The sequence below is a fragment of the Lynx canadensis genome, chromosome C1 (genome assembly GCF_007474595.2).
Source record: "Lynx canadensis isolate LIC74 chromosome C1, mLynCan4.pri.v2, whole genome shotgun sequence".
NCBI classification, from domain to species: Eukaryota; Metazoa; Chordata; class Mammalia; order Carnivora; family Felidae; genus Lynx; species Lynx canadensis.
The window spans coordinates 73138490-73158024 of NC_044310.1; the positions used below are offsets into that span (position 1 = coordinate 73138490).

General features: G+C 37.5%; 1 protein-coding gene across 3 annotated transcripts in view; it reads left to right on the top strand.

The window, feature by feature from the left end:
* HS2ST1 (heparan sulfate 2-O-sulfotransferase 1) overlaps positions 1–18681 on the top strand; it is a 174153-nt gene extending 155472 nt beyond the window's left edge. For 2 of the 3 annotated variants that reach the window (XM_030325201.1, XM_030325203.1), the window contains 4 exons: positions 842–980; positions 11771–11868; positions 13552–13709; positions 14705–18681. In XM_030325201.1, the coding sequence (XP_030181061.1) occupies positions 842–980; positions 11771–11868; positions 13552–13709; positions 14705–14934 (625 nt within the window). In that variant the 3' untranslated portion in view covers positions 14935–18681. The remainder of the gene's footprint in view (positions 1–841; positions 981–11770; positions 11869–13551; positions 13710–14704) is intronic. The other variant, XM_030325202.2, reaches the window with a different exon arrangement.
* Positions 18682–19535: the final 854 nt, after the last annotated feature.

Genomic DNA, 19535 nt, shown 5'->3' on the forward strand with positions numbered 1-19535 from the left:
AGTAGAGATCAAGATAACATGAAGGTTTCAAGACTGGGACAAGTGAGGATGTTAGAACAGGAGCCAGCTGGACAATTCTAGGGGCTGCATGCGTTGCTAAAGTAAAAGCCTTCTGTGTTTCCTTTGTTCCTTCAACTCTTTCTCATTCCCCAAGGAAACAGTGCTGAAACCAAGTGGCTTTCACTCTTGTCTTTAAAATCAGCAAGAACATGGGGCGCCTGGGTGGCTCAGTTGGTTAAGCGTCCGACTTCGGCTCAGGTCATGATCTCGCGGTCCATGAGTTTGAGCCCTGTGTCGGGCTCTGTGCTGACAGCTCGGAGCCTGGAGCCTGCTTCAGATTTTGTGTCTCCCTCTCTCTCTGCCCCTCCCTAGCTCACGCTCTCTCTTTCTCTCTCAAAAATAAATGAAGATTTAAAAAAATAATAATAAAAATAAAATCAGCAAGAGCAGAAGGTTGACTCCAGTGGTCATATTGTGTGGACTTAATGCTGTATCCGTTGATAATGTTTGTCTGGTTTGGTGGGCCAGAAATGAGAAATCATTGCTATATAAAATTAAGATGTTTTATGTAATTCTTGCCAGTAAAATTTTAAAAAATTATTTTTGTTCAAATTTCCCTTCTTTATCTTCAGCAGTGATTTTTAAATTCTTATTTCCTGGTTATCATATTGTAACAAATAATCATAAACTGTTTCCTAATCTCCACATAGTCTATTTTATTTAAATAAATGCACATTCTTCTTTCCGTATAGAAGTAATAATACCTCAAACTTACAATTTCAGGACACCCCAAAACAAATGACAATATAGATTTCACCTTTTACGTTTTGTTCTGTTTCAGATTTGGTGTGAAGAAGAAGCCAATTTACATTAATGTTATAAGGGATCCTATTGAGAGGCTAGTTTCTTACTATTATTTTCTGAGATTCGGAGATGATTATAGACCAGGGTTAAGAAGACGAAAACAAGGAGACAAAAAGGTAATAGTTAAGTTTTAAGATGTTTATGAAAGGTAATTGTTTATCAACTGCAATGAATAATTGCCTTTAAAATTTATTATTCATTATGAAGATACTACTAGCTTATTGTGGAAATTTTGAAAAGAACCCAAAAGTATAAAGAAGCAAAAGTCAAATATAGTTGATATTTTGGAGTACACATAATTTTTTGTCATTTAAAAAATATTTTACCTTAGTTCTAGAGCTGAATATTTCTTTTACAATAGTCCTAACTAACCGTTTTCTATGAGACGATTATAATTATTCATTCGTATGATGGTTTTGAGTAAGTACTTTGGTTCTCTTAGTCTTAATGATGGCAGTTTATATTGATTTGTGCTCATTGGTTTAGGAACACTGTTTCGCCAAAGCAGCTGTTTTCTTCAGGCAAGATGTGAATAATAATCTTACTTATTAATAAGCACGTTCAGATTTGGGTTGTCTTCTATTTAAGTGCTCCTCCAGAGTAGCACCAGAGTTATTTTTCTGAGAAAGCAAACTGATTTGTCAGTTTTCTGGTGGAACACCTTTACTGGGACCCCATTGCTCACAAGTCTGCCCAAGGCACAGGAGACACCATCTGATGAAACCCAAGACCGACTTCTCCTGCCTCATTTTCCTTCAGGCACCCGGTGCTTCAGCCACATGAAATGTCACCGTCCTCCAAACTTATTATTCCTTCATAATTTTGGCACACGTGTTGTCCCCATATTTAGAATGTCTCTCCTTCACTCTGGAAAACTGTCCACTTTTAAGGTCCGGTTCAAATGTTAACTGTTCGACAAAGTCTTTTCTGGTGCCCCATAAGCAGTTAGCCGTGTCCTTTTTAAGGCTCCCAGGGCACTCCATTCAGACCCTTTTTTAAAGCATTTATTTGTGATATTTGAGTTATTCGTTTACATGTATGTCTTCTCTAAAAGCTTGTCAACTCCCTGAAGCAGGGGCTGTATTTCATTCCTCCCTGTTTCCCTAGTGTTAAGCACAGTGCCCAGTTCATCTGTTAAGTGCCTGGCAAATGAGTTGAATGAGTGAATTCTACACCTTTTAATGTATTCTTTTACGTAAAGAATTGCGTAATCATGATGCTAGATACTGGATATAATAATTAACATCCAACAATTACTTTTTCTCTTAAGTTAGATGGGCTTTCTGTGTCACGTGAGCGGGTGATTTTCTTTTATTTACTTTCTTTATAAAATCTAATAAAACTCTTTTGTGACCTAGTACTTCACAGTTTATTGATAGTTATTTCTAAATTCACTTTAATGCTTCTTTCTCCTTTCCTTCCTTTAGTGTTTTAAAAGTTTAGCCTTCTCATTTACACTCTTTTTACTCAGTAAATGTTAGTATTCATCTCCCTCCTTTGACCAAAGGAATATTAATGTCAGTAAGGAAAAGATTTACAGTCACAGAGGTTCCTACATGCACTCTCTGTCACTGTCAGCCCTGGATACCATGGTTTAGTGGTTGCTGCCCTATGTAGTTTGGGGAATTAGGTAATAATAACACTTAATATAACAACAATAATAGTTCACATCTATTGAGTGCTTATTGTGCATCAGGTACTGTTTTAACTTATATATATGTATTTTTTCAGGTAGCCTGTACAGCATTTCTGTAGGGTGGGTACCGTTATTGTCTCCACTTTACAGATGGGGAAGTTGAGGCACAGAAAGGTTAAGTACCGTGCCCAGTGTTAATGCTACCAGTAAATGGTAGAGCTGGAATTTAAACCCAAGTACTCTAATTCCAGAGCTCACAGTCTTAAGCCCCCTGTACCCTTTATAAAGGAGGGAGGGAATGCCAGATGCTACCCAACATTTGTATGTGAGAGTTGTTCCAAAGTGGCATTTTCAATGCCCACAGAAAACTTCAGGCATTTTCCTTTCATATTTGAAAGTTTCAAGTAGATACGCCCTCTCAAGCCTAGAGACTTAACCATTCTTCCCCCTGATATTATAGGGCTTGGTTTGTTTTTGTTTTTGTCTTTTTATGTCATCATAAAATACCTATTAATACATATCTGTATTTAGATGTAATATTAGTAACATCAACACAATGCTATTACCTTAATTCTCATGAGTACAGGGCCATATACAAATGCTTTATTACAACAATTACTTCATCTTATGATAGGCAAAATGGACTTTTTGGTCTTGAAACGTATTGAAATATACATTTTTAATAATTTGGCTTCTTTCTCATGACACGAGTGTTGGCAACATTCTCGGACCTAAACCTGTATGATGTTGTTTTATTACAAATAACTCCATATCTAACTGGCAAGAGCTTTCATTAATTAATAAACTCGTATCCATAGAGTTGATAAGACTGCATGGCATATAACATTTTTTAAATGGCAGGGCACTTGAAGATAAGGGGGATTAAAAGGTGGCTGTAATGACGCAGGAAGTACCTGGCAAAGGTTGGAAATACCTTGCATTGGCTTCACTTCCATTAAACTGTATATTGTTGACATCTCAAGTGATGCTTGGAAGCATATCAGATAATATGCAACTATTATGTTTTAAACTGCAGTACTCCGTAATCTACATTGCTCCCTCCTTACACTGCCAAACAGTCATTTCAAACACATTTCAGGCATATGCATGCCTATGACAGCTTTCAGTTGATCTTGTAAGGAACAAAAGATTTATTTGGGAAATTTCAAATACTCTGTTCTTTGTATTTTGTAACTGGAGTTTTGCTTTAGTATAATCTCTGGCCAGCATCTGGAAAGTAGGGATATTAAATAACCTAAAGATAAGCAATAAAAACCTATATAGAGAAATCAGTGATTCTCAAACTTCATAGTGTCAGATCTCCTTTTGCCCTTAAAAATTATTAAGGATCTGGAAAAAGCTTTTGTTTGTGTGGGTTACAGCTGTTGATATTTAGCAGTATCAATAAATGTATCAATTTGCTGGGAAATTTAGAAAATATTAATTTAAAGGTAACAGTTGGAAGCCCATCATATGGTATCATAAATAATATATTTTAGTGCAAATAACCATTTTCAAAAAAATACAGAGTTGTATCTTACATTTTTGCAAGTTTTTTTTACAATATCTGGCTTAATATGGACAGTTGGATTTTCATATTTGCTACTGAACCAGTGTGTTGAACATGTTCCTTTGGTTGAAGTATATAAAGAAAATCCAGATTTGCACAGATACGTAATTGGAAAAGGGAGGATTTTAATAGCCTTTTTAGAAGATTGTAGATGTTCTTCTTAATATTACACTAAAACCTGGCAAGTAGTAGTTTCTTAAAGTCTTTGAAGTGTGGAATCTGAAAACACAGCAGTGAACTTCTTATGCTCTGCTACATTAAAATCCATTGATATATTTTATACTTTGAATGGATTTTTTAACAGAGCATAATTTTGTAACATCATGCATTGGTCATTGGAAACATACACACACTGAGTTATGTGGACCTTCCAAATGTTGACGCATTTGATTATATAGTACCAGAATATAAGACTATTCATTAATATCACCACTGATCACATCAGAGAAGTCTTTAAGTATTGGGAAACTGTCAAACTTACGGTGGCAGATCAAGTTTTCTGAATTTTATTTTTTTGTTTGAAAGCTTAACTTTTGTCACTGCCACAGAATTCTCAGCCTCAACACTGTTGTTTTGGGCCAGACAGCTGCTTGTTGTGAGGGGCTGCCTATACACGTAGGATGTTTACCAGCAGCTCTGATCATTGACTAGCAGCATCCTGTCCCCCCTTCCCCCCCCCCCACCGCCACCCACTGTGAAAACCAAAAATGTCTCCAGACATTGCCAGATGTCACCATTTGAAAACACTTGGCTACTAACACTGTCGTTGTTTTCTGCCGAGTGACAGGTACACTGTTGATTTGGAGAAAATCTCTACAAAATATCCAAGTTTGAATAACCATGGTTTGTCTCTCAGTCCTTCTTTCAATGTAGGCCTTCCTGTGGCTTCTAAATAATATTAACTGCACCTATAATTCTCATCACTCACATTTTCTAAATATGTAAAATTTATTTTATAAATCTTTCAGGTTTGAACTCCCCTATAGATTGTTAAACAGTTTTTATTAACTATTGTTTTATTAGCAGAACACCAAGGTGGGGTTATTCTTAGAGTGTTAACTTGCTGTAAATAACAATGTGAAGGAGAGTCAGTTTATGTTGTTAAGTACTCAGTGGTCCCAGGGATTACAATTCCTACCCCAATTTGTATTCTTTTTTATTTCTTACTCTAAATTAACTAGACTTAATTGACAGCTGCTGTATAATAGTGAATTTAGAATATTCTACCTAAAAATATGTGTTAACTTATAAAAGATAGTAATGAGTTTAGAAGAAATCTGTACTACCTGATCCTGCCATTAACTTACAAAATATCGCCTCCGAAGTTCTTAGCAATTCACAACCCCCTGACCATGGTTTGTATATAGAGCATGAATTTTACTATTCTGTCTCATAAAGGCATGTGAGAAATTACTGTTTGCATAGAAAGTATTTTATTATATAGAAAAAGCATCACAGGAAAGCAATATAATTCTTTACAACTCAGTAAAAGGTACACAAACCAGAGTCAGCCTTCACTTGTCTTCTTCCCAGGTTTCTGATTGAACCATAGGTGTTTCCTTTCACCAAAAGAGAGAAAACAGGAGTTTAAGAAAGAGATGATGAGTTCAAACTGGACATTATCTTTAGTCATGTAGAAGTAAGTGGAGTTAGCCACTAGAAATTGTATTTGTATCTCAAGAAATAGGTCTAAACTAAACTATAGATTTGGGAGTTAGCAACATTAGGTGGGAATTGAAACAAGAGATTGAATGAAATTGCACTTGGAAGACATTTAGAATGTGAAAAGAGGACCAAATGAAAAAGAAAGAAGAAAGTGAGGGGGAGCAAGTATGTAGTTCTGGGGACTGCTGGCGTTTAAGGGGTAGGCAGAGAAAGAGGAGCACGGCCAGGGGGACTGAGGTCCAGAGAATCAGACCCTTGAATGAGGTCCTTGAAATAGATGGGAAAATAATTTCCATTGCAAAGAAGTTAGCGCATTGGGGATTTAAAACTGTCCCTTAGATTTGTCAATGGGGAGGTCATTAGGGATGTTTGAGAAAGTAATATAAGTAGAATCCAAAGGGTCAAGGAGTAACTGAGAAATGAAGTTAAGACTGAGAGGAAAGACTACTCTTGAGATAGAAGTTTGGCTTTAGAAGGAACAAAACACATCAGGAAATGTTTCTTTAAGATGACAGACACTTGGGCATATTATGTATCCAAAGGGAGCAGGGGTGATGGGTGATACAGGAGAGTAGAGAAAATTGATGGAGCAGGGTCTTAGAAAGGGGTGAGGATGGTATTCAAAGATAGGAGAAGGAAACACCTCCTTAAATATGAGGGCAGCAGGGGGCTAGAGATGCAGATAAGCTTTTGTCTAAGCAGGAAATTGAGGGAGCTTACTCTTAGCTTTGGTTTTCTATGTAAGTTCATTTGCAGAAAAGGGTTTGAATGTAAATATAATTGTCATCACTATCAAGCATCAAATTTTGATTAATTTTTTTAAACTTCAATTTTAAGAGTTAAGTATCTAAACTAATAATCTAAATAGTCTAGAGAATGTTTGGACTTTCATGCTTTTAAAAGTATCTGTATCTTGTTGACAAAAAATTGTTCTTGCTAAACAAAGATGGCTTTTAAGTGAAAAAGGTGATCATAATTTTTTGTTTCTTTGGTGTACTGAACCAGGTTTTGTGGGAGAGGAACAGAGTCTGGAGTGTTTTTATTTGTTTTTGCCTTTTATCTTAAGGACTTGAAATTTTATAACAGAAAAAGATTTATGTATAGAAAATCCTATTTCTGAAATATGACCAAAATGTATGCAAAGCTAATAAAAGCTAGCAGGTAAGCAGGAAAGTTTTGATGACCATGCATTTGAATGGCATGTTCTGCTATGAATACAGAAACCCAAGTACTAATGTCACTGTAGAGGAGTCAGTGAAACAGTTCATCTTGATTAAAATCTTAGTGGACCAGTTTATCAGGGTGATGTGCTAAACATGGTATTGAGTTATCTTAATTTGGTTTCTCTTGCTAGGAAATGCTTTACTTTATTCATCAGATATTTACGTAGAAATGGGAGAATTTCTGTTATGCTAAGACATGGCACACTCATGTACGTTCACCAGTTTTTTATTATTCATAGTCCGTTGTTTCCTCCACGTCTTCCTTGCTACTGGCCATGTTTAGATCGTCTCTTTTAGTTGATGGGAGCAAAACTCTGCCCCCAAATGATAAGAAGGAACCACACAGGAGGCAAAACCCGATCTATTTTTCCACCTTTATATTGTCTAATAAAATATTTGGTAGGTGAATTAGTTAAAATAGATGCTAAGCTTCTAAAAGAAAGAAGTCCAAATAATTTAAATAATATTTTTATACTTAAAACCCTAAAAGTGAGGGGCCCAGGCTCTTAGAGCAACTAAGCTCCACACTGTTATTCAGGGACCTAGGTTCCTTCCATATTGTTATTGTGCTGTTCTTTTTTTTTTTTTTTTTTTAATTTTTTTTTTTTTCAACGTTTATTTATTTTTGGGACAGAGAGAGACAGAGCATGAACGGGGGAGGGGCAGAGAGAGAGGGAGACACAGAATCGGAAACAGGCTCCAGGCTCTGAGCCATCAGCCCAGAGCCCGACGCGGGGCTCGAACTCACGGACCGCGAGATCGTGACCTGGCTGAAGTCGGACGCTTAACCGACTGCGCCACCCAGGTGCCCCACTTGTGCTGTTCTTTAAGACATTGTCCTTATGTGCTTGGTTGAATTTGGGTCACCACTATATCTGCCTTCTCGCTTGTGGGAAGAAAGGAAGTAGAAGGCAAGCAATTTCCTTTTTTTTTTTTTTAATTTTTTTTTTAATGTTTTATTTACTTTTGACAGAGAGAGAGAGAGAGAGAGAGAGAGAGAGACCATGAGCGGGGGAGGGGCAGAGAGAGAGGGAGACACAGACTCTGAAGCAGGCTCCAGGCTCTGAGCTGTCAGCACAGAGCCCGACATGGGGCTCGAACTCATAGGCCGCGAGATCATGACCTGAGCCGAAGTCGGACACTCAACCGACTGAGCCACCCAGGAGCCCTGCAGTTTCCTTTTAATAACCAAATGACCCAGAACCTGTTCACATCACTTCTGCCTCCAATGCACTGACAGGAGCTTAGTCACATGGCTATACCTAACTGTAAGAGAAGGTAAATTTCTATGACTCTGGAAGAATGGATTTTAGGAGACTCCCAGAATGGGCTAGCAGATTTAAAATCACTGGCCAAAAGTAGATTTGAAGAATATCTACACATTTTATTATTTGAAATACAAAAATACTTCAAGAGTTGAGCACAGGAATTAGGAGTTGGCTAACTATAGGATTTAATACATGCTTATTCATTAATCTGTTTTAATTCCAATAGTGGATAAATTCCCAAAGTTGTCCACAGAGCAACTCTGGAAACTTCTAATACTGTAGCATTTAGGGGCACCTGGCTGGTCAGTCGGTAGAGCATATGATCCTTGATCACAGGATTGTAAATTCGAGCCCCACATTGTGTGTAGAGGTCACTTAAAAATTTAAAAATTAAAAAAGAAAGAAAAAATACTGCAGTATTTTAATATCCTAGTTTCTTCTATTTAAGCAAAATCTTTTTAATGTTTGAGTCTTACACAAAATGGTGGTAGAGATTGTGCATTCACCCACAATCACCTTAATAATTCGTTTATTTTCTATCTGGGACTTTAATCAGATAGAGGCGTAAAGAAGCAGAGCGCTTCTTCTGAGCTTCAGAGGCACCTCACTATGATCTAGGATCTTTTTTAAATTGGATAGGCATGGAGTCAGAAACCTTCCAATATATCATCACTCAGTTCATTGAGCCAAAGATTTCTTGGAAATTGGAACATGGTAGAGATACATACATCAGTTGTTTTATTTTTATGAGCTACAAGTTGGCATAAATGATAATAAAACTACTTTTTAGAAAGTGACTTAGGCCAGCACATCTAAGTCAGACCATCTAGTAAGATTGAGCAATAACGTTATGGCCACTAAAATGGGGTTTATTGAGTCTGAAGAGTAAACTGAGGTGTTCTCACTTTATTTGTGTATATATAATTTGTGTTTGTGTATCTAGCTATAGAGAGATCCTAAGAGAATTTGAGAGAACTCTAAGGACTGTCAAAATGCTTCATGAAAAGATGTTACTGCCCCTATCTTCGTCCTCACTGGAACTGTGCCTTTAGTATTTATGTAAGTTCCCTGCAGTGCATTTACAACTACTGATTATGCAGACAATTTGCTTGGCAGTAGATTGTGTGTGGTAAAGGACACAAATGCATACTGCATGATCCCTCAAAGAACTTCTCTTTGTAGTTGAGGAGAGAGAACATAACACACATAAAAAAAAAAAAAGTACATGAAGCAAGTTCTTCAGGTAAAGATATATATGTAGATACAGATACCTGGATCCTAAGAGATGGCTATTACAAGGCAGTATATCATTAATTTATATGAGTCCAAAGAAGGTAAGAGTCACTTTGGGCCAGAATCATTGGAGAGAGTAGCTTCATGTAAACTACAATGGTAGAAGGAAGGCACTTTCAGAGGAAGTAAATGTAGTCAACAAAAGTATATAGATTTAAGGTACATATCACATGCTTGAGAAACTACAAAACAGGCTAATCTGGTAAAGATGGAAGTTACACATGGAGATGAGCTAGACTAGCATATTGAGGGCAGAGTATGAAGCATTTCTTAAAGCCAGAATAAAAAATTTGGATTTTTTTGTTGTTGTTGACACACCGGAAACCATTGAAGGTTTCTGAGTAGAGGATGTTAGAAGTGACTCCTTCCACTAATCTGATGCTTGTACAGAACAGGTTGAAGGGAGGAAGGTGGGGAGCCCATTAGAAAGTGATTGTAACAATGGAAACACAGCATTGTGGGACCCTGATAAAAGCAAGGTTGAAAAAAGAAAAGATAGATTGGAAAGACATGACCTCAATGATGTTAGGGGAGAGAGAAGAAGGAAGTGTTAGGAAATGTTCTGAGATCTTCAGTCTGAATTACACAGGCAGTGTAATTCTGTTGCCTGAAGTATTGAGTATGAGGTAATAGTGGAAATTCAAATGAAAATGCACACGAGGTATTAGAAGATGAAAAGTAATGGATCTGGAGGTACAGATTTGGAAGTTCTTTGCCTAGAAATTATAAATGAAGCCAAGGAAGTAGGAAATGTGAATAAGCTAAGGAAGGGAGTGGGCAAAGAGAAGATAGTTGAGATGAATTTCCGTAACTATTAGGAGGACCAAAACATGCCTTCAAAGAAGATAATAATAATACATTCAGAAAGGTACAGAGAACCAGCAAAGCCAGAAAGGGCAGTGTCCAAAGAAGTAAACAAGAATCTCTTAGGGGCAGAGAGACCAGGAGATTTCAGAAAGGAGAGGGTGGTCAAATGCTGTGAAGGTCAAGGAGAACAAGAACCAACAAGACATTGTACTTGACTATTAGGGAGGAGGGGAGAGAGACAAGCACAGACATAGATACATTCTGTTTATCAAATGCCTACAGTGAACCAGTCGCTGTGGCAGATTCTTTTACATCCATGATTTTATTTCTTCCTCAAAGTAAGATCCTGTCCTGCTTTTTTAGACAAGGAACAAACACAAAACTTAGATTTTCTGGGTTTAGGGTTCAAACCCAAGTCATAGATCTTTTTACTGTATCATGGAAGAGGTCATCGGTAAAAGAAATGGGCAGATTGTGGACTGTGTTTGCTGTTGTCTTTTGAATGTTGCCAGAATAAAGAGACCACCCAACACTGGGTGTAAAGATTTTTTTGCCCTGTTCTCAGATTTTTGGTTGAAAGGGCCCCTTTGAGTTTATCTAATTGCATAGATTAGAAACTGAGGTTTGGAGTCCTTAAAGACTTACTTGAAATATGGTCAAACCTGCTTCCAGAAACTCAAGAGCCTTGACTCCACTCTTTCACACTTTGTCCTCTCAGAAATAACAGGTGGCATTTGTGGGTGTCTCATCACCACAACCCGAGTTCCCAAGTTTGCTCTCTGGTATCTCAGTGTCATTTCAGGTAGACGGGGCCTACTGTTAAAATGCCTGTGGCAGATAGTAACTGCTTGAGGAAGTGGAGTTGATTAATTTTACGTTCATACCCTGTGAGTCTCTTTTCCTTTTAATTAATTCAGTCAGATACCATGGACAGGAGGGCACGCAAGTCATAAGTGTCTGAGGTCATTTCTGCTTTTTGTACAACGAGCTTTTGTTTGCTTTAATGAGAAAAGGAGAGAAGACTTAAGTGTAGCCCTACTTTATATTCTTCTCAAATGGTTATTTCACATAGAGTATCTTTAGCTTTATTTTTATTTAATTTCCTTTCTAAGGGGGATAGAAATTACAAATACACAAATTCAACATAAGCCAGTATTTACACTCAAGGACAAATTATCTGAAGCGGGGGAGAGGGTTCAAGTCATGCAGTCAAAAAAAAAAAAGCCCTCTTATATACATTGGCATAAAACAAAGACGAGAGGAAAATCCATGTATTTTCCTCAGTATCTGAAGTATATTTTCATAACCCACCCATCTCTTTAGTTCACTAGCTCGTTCCACCTGCTGCTCCTCGTGTATTCAATGACTTACTTACCCTGTTAGGGTAGTTGATAGGTGAGACCTGGGTTTAGGGCTCATGTGTGCTGCTTTGTGTTTATTCCAGACCTTTGATGAATGTGTAGCTGAGGGCGGCTCAGACTGTGCTCCGGAGAAGCTCTGGCTTCAAATCCCATTCTTCTGCGGCCACAGCTCGGAATGCTGGTAGGGAGATAAAGCTTAAATTGATGCTTTTCTTTGTTTTCTCTAGCATCTGTATTTCACAAGTGTGAATGTATTCGTCAAGGGCTAAGTATAGGGAAATAGTGAAAGACCAGGCTAAAAATAACATGTAATTAAGTAATTTCTAGTTTTATAGTTACCTTTAAGTACATTGAAAAGTTTCTTCATACATCTTATCCTTGCAACGTTTTCTCAGATGCTGGTTTTTATTTTTTTAAGTTTATTTCTTTATTTTTTTTTTCAACGTTTATTTATTTTTGGGACAGAGAGAGACAGAGCATGAACGGGAGGAGGGGCAGAGAGAGGGAGACACAGAATCGGAAACAGGCTCCAGGCTCTGAGCCATCAGCCCAAAGCCTGACCCGGGGCTCGAACTCACGGACCTCGAGATCGTGACCTGGCTGAAGTCGGACGCTTAACCGACTGCACCACCCAGGCGCCCCTATTTCTTTATTTTGAAAGAGGGAGAGACAGAATTCCATGGAGGCCCATTTGTGCTGTTAGTGCAGAGCCCAGTGCAGGGCTCAGGCCCGCGAATTGTGAGATCATGACCCAAGCCAAGATCAAGAGTCGGACACTTCACCGATGGAGCCACCCAGGCGCCCCATCAGATGCTGGTTTTTATTTTTTTGTTTTTGGTGTTACATGTTTTGCTCTATTCCAGCAGAGCTCTTCATTTAGAGTTCAGGGGTTATTTCATAAACCTCGTTTTCTCCTAAGCTTATTGTTTTAGCCACTCACGTTAGATCAAGAAAAGGCTTAGTGGGTAAATCATTCACCAGGTTTTACCATTAACTGACTTTTTACTTTGAGAGAAGCCAACATTATGGTTGTGGTCTAGTTTACCAATAAACGTGAGGTGGAAAATAAAAAGATATTTTATCTTCAATAAAGAGTTTATTTCCTCAGCATGTGCAGAGTTTACAGTTTAAAAAAATGACACATTTTTATACATATTTATATGTTCTAATCAATCATTTTAATAGGAAAACTAGAAAGGAACACAAAGTATCTTCCTTAAAACTGTGGCGAGAAATGCAAAGAATGCCTTCATTCTTTTCCTCATTGTTTGAGACATGTTACTGGATCACTATGCGCCTTAAGTTCTTAATAGATTATATCAGAGCATAATAACAGCATAACAAGCATAGGAAGAACATCTTCTCAATTTTTAGTCATTTCCTTAGAACAGGGATTGACAGATTACAACCTGGAGACCAAATTTGGCCCATCACCTGTTTTTATAAAGTTTTACTAGAACACAGCCATCTCCATTTATTTACTTATTGTCTGTTTTTATTCTGCAAAAGCAAAGTTAAATAATTGTGACCAAGAACACATGGCCTGCAAAGCCTGAGGTATTTATTACTCTCTGGCACTTTACAGAAAAAGTTTGCCGACCTTAGAGCAATAAAGGGTATTGCTCTTTTGGACATTATTGAGAAGATTTTAATTGAACTTCTTTAGTTTGTTCCATAGATTCATAGAAGTGGGAGGGACCTTTGAAATCAAGTACCCCTCTCCCCACGAGGAACATTAATAAAAGAGCATTAAGGCTTTGGATGGACATGTGTTTGTTTCCTCCATAATACATAGGGTCAGAGGCATCAAAAGTTCTTAGCAGATTTCACAGCCAGGTTTTTAATTCCTTTTCTTTGGTTTTAGGAATGTGGGAAGCAGGTGGGCCATGGATCAAGCCAAGTATAACCTAATTAATGAATACTTTCTGGTGGGAGTTACTGAAGAGCTTGAAGATTTTATCATGTTACTGGAGGCAGCTTTGCCCCGGTTCTTCAGGGGTGCTACAGAACTCTACCGTACAGGTATACAAAGGATGGGTTTCTTTTGTAAGCTGTCCTTAACTTTGTTTGCAACTTGAAAAATATGTGTGATTTCAGTTTCTTGAGTAAAGCACAAGAAATAAGTCCAGAAAAGCAGGTATATTGCCTATTTCTTCTTACCATTTTCAATACAAAACAGTGCCTGGCACACACACACACACACACACACACACACACACACACAAAATATTTTTTGAATAAACATGCATTAGATGATAATTAGAAGGCATTGTAGGAATAGTGGAAAAATATGATCTGCAGAACCAGCCTTAGTTAGAAATGTGTAGTATTAACTAATGGCAGATACCAAACATTATGACCATATTGCACCTTAGATCTACCTGCCGAACGCTGTTTAAAGTAGGGGTGGGATGGTGAGACTGAGTCACGTTCATGATGATCATCAGCATGTGCTGTGTCTGTCATGGTTAAGTGTGCTTCAGCAGCCTTGACAGTGTGACATATCCAAAAGTGACAGTGCTCTGGTCCAGTCCGATTCTGATTTTTTCCCCTGTTCTTTGCAAAGATGCAGTCTAGCAACTTCCTAGAGTATGCATGGGCCCTAGCTTCTAACACAGAGAGAATGCAGGTTATGGTAAAACTAGTATTTAGTTTGAATATTTGAATATCTAGTATTTAGTTAGATATTTTGTCATATTTTAAAAAATAAACTAGTCAGAACACCAAGCATTTGAGACTACAGTATGTAAGGTGACAGCCTACTCTTTACTGATGGTGATCCTTATTTTTATTATTTGACAGCTAATTAAGTCTGTAAACAGGTTGAGGATTTACATTATGAAGGAGTAAATCACAGTTCTAGTAGGTTCAGGGCACCATTTTTGTCTGAATGATATTAATGCAAAACAGTTGTTACCCGCCCTTCAATGTGCCACATTGACTTCATCTTTTCACATAAAGAAGCATCCATCGTTTGTTCTCACAAGTATTTACCTCTTCTCTTTCTCATTTGTAAGTAGGAAAGAAATCTCATCTTAGGAAAACCACGGAGAAGAAGCTCCCCACTAAACAAACCATTGCAAAACTGCAACAGTCTGACATATGGAAAATGGAGAATGAGTTCTATGAGTTTGCTCTGGAGCAGTTCCAGTTCATCAGAGCCCACGCCGTACGGGAAAAAGACGGAGACCTCTACATCCTCGCACAAAACTTTTTCTATGAAAAGATTTACCCTAAATCGAACTGAGTACAGGTGTGACTGTTCGATTCTTGAACTAAAACTTTGACCCTGTCTTCACCTTAGTTCTCAGCTCTACATCTCGGTTGCTGATAGGTGTATAAGACAATTTGTATTGAGCCAAGTTAGGAAACAGAAACACCGAGGAAGTAGATACTGGCTGGTAAGTTTCAGTGGCCTGAGAAGTTTAAGTTTCAGCCTTTTTTCTTTCTTTTTCTTTCTTTCTTTCTTTCTTTCTTTCTTTTTTTTTTTTTTTTTTTTTCCCCCCTGGTTAAATTTTCATGGGAGTTATAATCTCCTGCCTGGAAAAAGCCTACACATCACCTAAAAATCAACACATAGCAGGTCTAGTCAGAGGCTAAATACAATTTCACAAAAAAGTTCTGATACTCCCTTTTTGATAAAGCATTTTTTTTCCAACTAACCATGAATGAAGATGAGTCCATTTGCTACTTCCACCCTCACCTGGAGGTTCGAGATACACACCTGTACCGAATAGTGTTATTAACTGTTGGGCAGTGTGTGCTTTGTTTTCATGAATCCTGTCTCATGAAATTTACTGGAATGTTTGATCCTGTTTGCTGAGAATGTCTCTGCTGTAGTTGGAATTGCCCATATTTATGTAGGCCGTTTTAATATTCTTTAAAAAAAAAAAAAGATCTTTAGTGTTAAAAACCAATTTTAAAATAATCAAAGCAGTATTTCTCATTCCTGTCTCCCCACTACCTAAGACTGGGGAGACACTTCAAAGAATGCTGATGTTTTAGTTTAAGACTTCCACACATTAATATCAAAAAAGTAAGTTTAGTATTTGTTCCCCCATGGGTTATTTGTAAAGCAGTGAACTGACATTGGTGATTCCATATTATAACTCCATTAGTGAGCTGTGGTATGGGTAGGATTTTCCTACTTCTTCTGTACTTTTACTTGTAGACTATTTTTACTAAGGTGCTTTATAATGTGTTTTAAAGCATTGCATTTACAAAAAAAGAAAGGAAAATGCTGTAAATATTGCATATTTTATGTATTTGGACCAAAAGGTTAGACGTAATTAGATAAAAGTGGTTTTGCACCCGTTTTATTAAGTCAAGTAAAATCATCAGACCTACTGTTCTTGTAGTTCTCATTTAACTTTATTGTTAAGACATCACTGAAATGAACTTCAGTAACCTTTCAATTTTGATACACAGTACATTGTTCATAATTGGGGCAGTAGCTATAGTGGAAGGAGTACTGGACAAGGAGTCAGAAAATTTGATTTCTGGTCCTGGCTCTGCCGCTTATCAGCTGTGTGATCTCGGGCAAGTCACTTAACCTCTCTTTGCCTCAATTTCCTCATCTTGAAATGAGGATACTAATACCTGCTGTACCTACCTCGCAGGGGTGTTGTGAGGATTACATGAGATGGCATGTGAAAGCACTTTGAAAACTGTAATGCGCTATATAAACGTAAGGTATTATGGAAACATCTTTAACATATGGTTTCCTACCATTCATTTTTTTAACAAAGAAAGGGAAAAGTCCACTTATTAGCTGGTTGGGGGAAAAAGTGAATCTTGATAGAAATTTGTGTTTGATAAATATCTTCTCTGTTTTATCTTCTCTGTTTCAACAACTATGGAAATACGAAACACCTGTGAACTAACTCTTAAAGATTCATGAACAGCTGCTTGAGTTCAGGAGGTTCCCTGTTTGAAAAAGACTTTCTTAGCTGACTCAGGGCAGGGTACAATTTGCTCTTCAACTTTGGAGAGACTTGTCTGGTTTTATTTTCCATTACCATTCAGAAATGGTAGCTCTTTTTTACCTCTGGTTGTTCAGGTATATTTTGCAGAGTTTCATTACCCTGTGCGTTCTTTGCCATCTTTCCCTTCTTGGAGTAACTGAGATAAGATTTTTAGACACGTTTTCTAAAAGAATAATCTTTACTATGTTTAGTTTAAATAAACACTATTCCTGAACAAGTCCTCACAAACTAGGCAAACATTTTAGGCAGACTACTCTAAAGGTTATTAACTGTATGGGAGGTGAAGAGGGAACACTACTTAATGAAAAAACATAGATTTAAAGAAAAGCTAAAGGAAGTTCGTGGAAGGAATCAGTTTAGCGCCCTTCCCTCCCACCTCCAATACTAGGAGGATATTAAGAGAACATTGGCAGGCACACTTTTCTTACTTGGCTTTCTTTCTTTCTTGTGTATTTATTAACTTTTACAGATATTTGTTGAAAATCTATACAAATTATTCCCTTGCCCAAAAGTAAAGCACCACCTTAAGGTGATGTGTCTGACATTTATTCTGCTAAGGAACCCCCAGTATGCAGGTTACTCTTGGAGTACATGCTAAAATCTTCTTGAGGTGCACTAACTCTTAGGAAACTAGAGTAGTATGGAGTGCCCTACATCATGGGTTCAGTCAACTTTTCCTTTGAAGATACAGAGAGTATATGTTTTAGGCTTTGCAGTCCGTACAGTCCCTGTCAGAACTACTCAACGCTTGTCATGTTAACACAAAAGCAAGGATAGATAGCACATAAATGAGTGAGCATGGCTGTGTTCCAATAAAACTTTATTACAAAAGCAAGTGACATGCCAGATAGGGACCATTGGTTGTAGTTTACCAACCCCTGTAATAGATCATTATTTATGGAAAAATCATTTTTAAATCTGTATTCTAGTGACCTAAAAGTTTATATACTTCCAAAAGCTCCTAACTTCTATCCAAAGAATATCTTTCTCATTCGGGCGGTCTCTCCCACAGATTCATAAACTTTCATGAGTTAGATTGCTTCCAGGTGAGCATGTTTTCTTTCCCAGTTTAACAGTTTGGAATAGAGGCATTTATTCTGTCATCTGGTAGGATAGGTTAGGGAGTATCCTTCCTGGAGACTGAGAAAGGGTTAGATTTAATTCCGTCTGGTCCAATACAGCCCTAGGAGTCTGACAACCGCAGAGTCCTCGTAATACCTAACTTTATAATAATAATAAAAATAAAAACATAGAACCACTGAGACAATAATGTATTTTTTAAAAGTGGCAAATGTGGTTTCCTTTTTTCAGCCTTTGCGCTTTTTCAGTATTTTGACCATAGGGAATTTTTTTTTTAATAATACAAAAGCAAATTAACCACTCTGTATTGTAAAAAAACGATGTTGTGTGTGTGTGTGTGTGTGTGTGTGTGTGTGTGTACATCTATGTTTATTTCCTAAAAGAGGAAAAAGTACTTTTTTTTTTGTTCAACTTGTATCAACTCCTGTTTTCTAATTGCTGTGAAATGGCAACTGTTGATAAATTATTGTGACTTTTAAAATATAATGGGGAGGATATATTTTGGTTTTACGGAGCTTTAATCTGTAAAGTATCACTTAAATATATCTGATAGCAACACTTAAAATATTGCATGGGGATTACTTTTCTATCATCCATACCCATCTGTGCAACTTTGAACATACTGGGTGCTTCTGAATTCTTGGTGATTGGGTTTCAATTATTGAAAATCAGAGAACTTAAACTTACTGACTTTTAAACTTTAAATTTTATTTTGTAGTCTTAAAATTCAGTTAATGCCTATAATTTGAAATCTGGTGTTGCTCTTTCTCAATATATGTCCTACTGGAAATTCCTGAAATTGTTAGTGCCATCAGTGGTTTACAAACAGTATTTTGATATTACAGATGATTTGCTCATTGTATTTGCATAGTTAGAAAGAAAATAGTTTGTAGACGATGATTCTCTTTTTCTAATAAAATGAAATAAAAGTTCTTAAACGCACTAGAGGATTTAACTAAAGGCTGGTTCCCAAGTGCATAGCTGGTATTTTAATTTATATTCAAATTCTATGTAGAGAACATCTGTGTAAGCCATCTAGGTTTTCCCATTGATCATTTCCAACCACACCTATGGTCCTAGAAGCCTTTATTATGAGAAGTAGGGTATGGTACTGTAACCTCTTATGAAGTTTGTCTGTAAGAGGCCCAGGTGCTTCTACTTTATGGTTTGAAAATCCGCCTCTTCATAAATTAGTGCTATTCACTGTGAGAGGAAGCAGGGCGATCGCTGTGAGAGTTTCGCATCCATTTACCCTCTGCAGAATTGCTGTACCAAGCCCACCGAACTGCTGCTCAGGCAGCCTTTTGAGGGAGAAGCATCCCTGTTTCAAATGCACTGCCAATTCAGCTCCTCTGGAGTGGAGCTTACTTTCTGGTTTCCTGCAGTGGGAATTTTAGAGCTTGTAATGGGCGATCAGTTAGTCAGATTTATCCTATAATTTAGGTTCATGCAGCTTTGTGACCTTTGCAGTACTATTTATAGAAGGACCCTGATGATGATGATCTCTTTAAAACACATAACTGGTGAGCCTATGATTCAGACCTACCGGTTGCTGTCGATCTGATTTTTTAGACAGCTGCCCTAGCTTTCTGTTGAGAGTCGGCAGCGTGAGCATCTCTAAAGCAGCATTGAATGTAATTTTGAGGAACATGGGTTGTATATTTTGACTCTTATTTTATGAATGCCACAGACAGCTAAACAGTGCCTTTTCCCCCTCACAATCCATGCCGGAAGATGCTCACTCCTTCCTCTGTCTCGGCTTTCTCTCCCTTCTCCCTCCTCC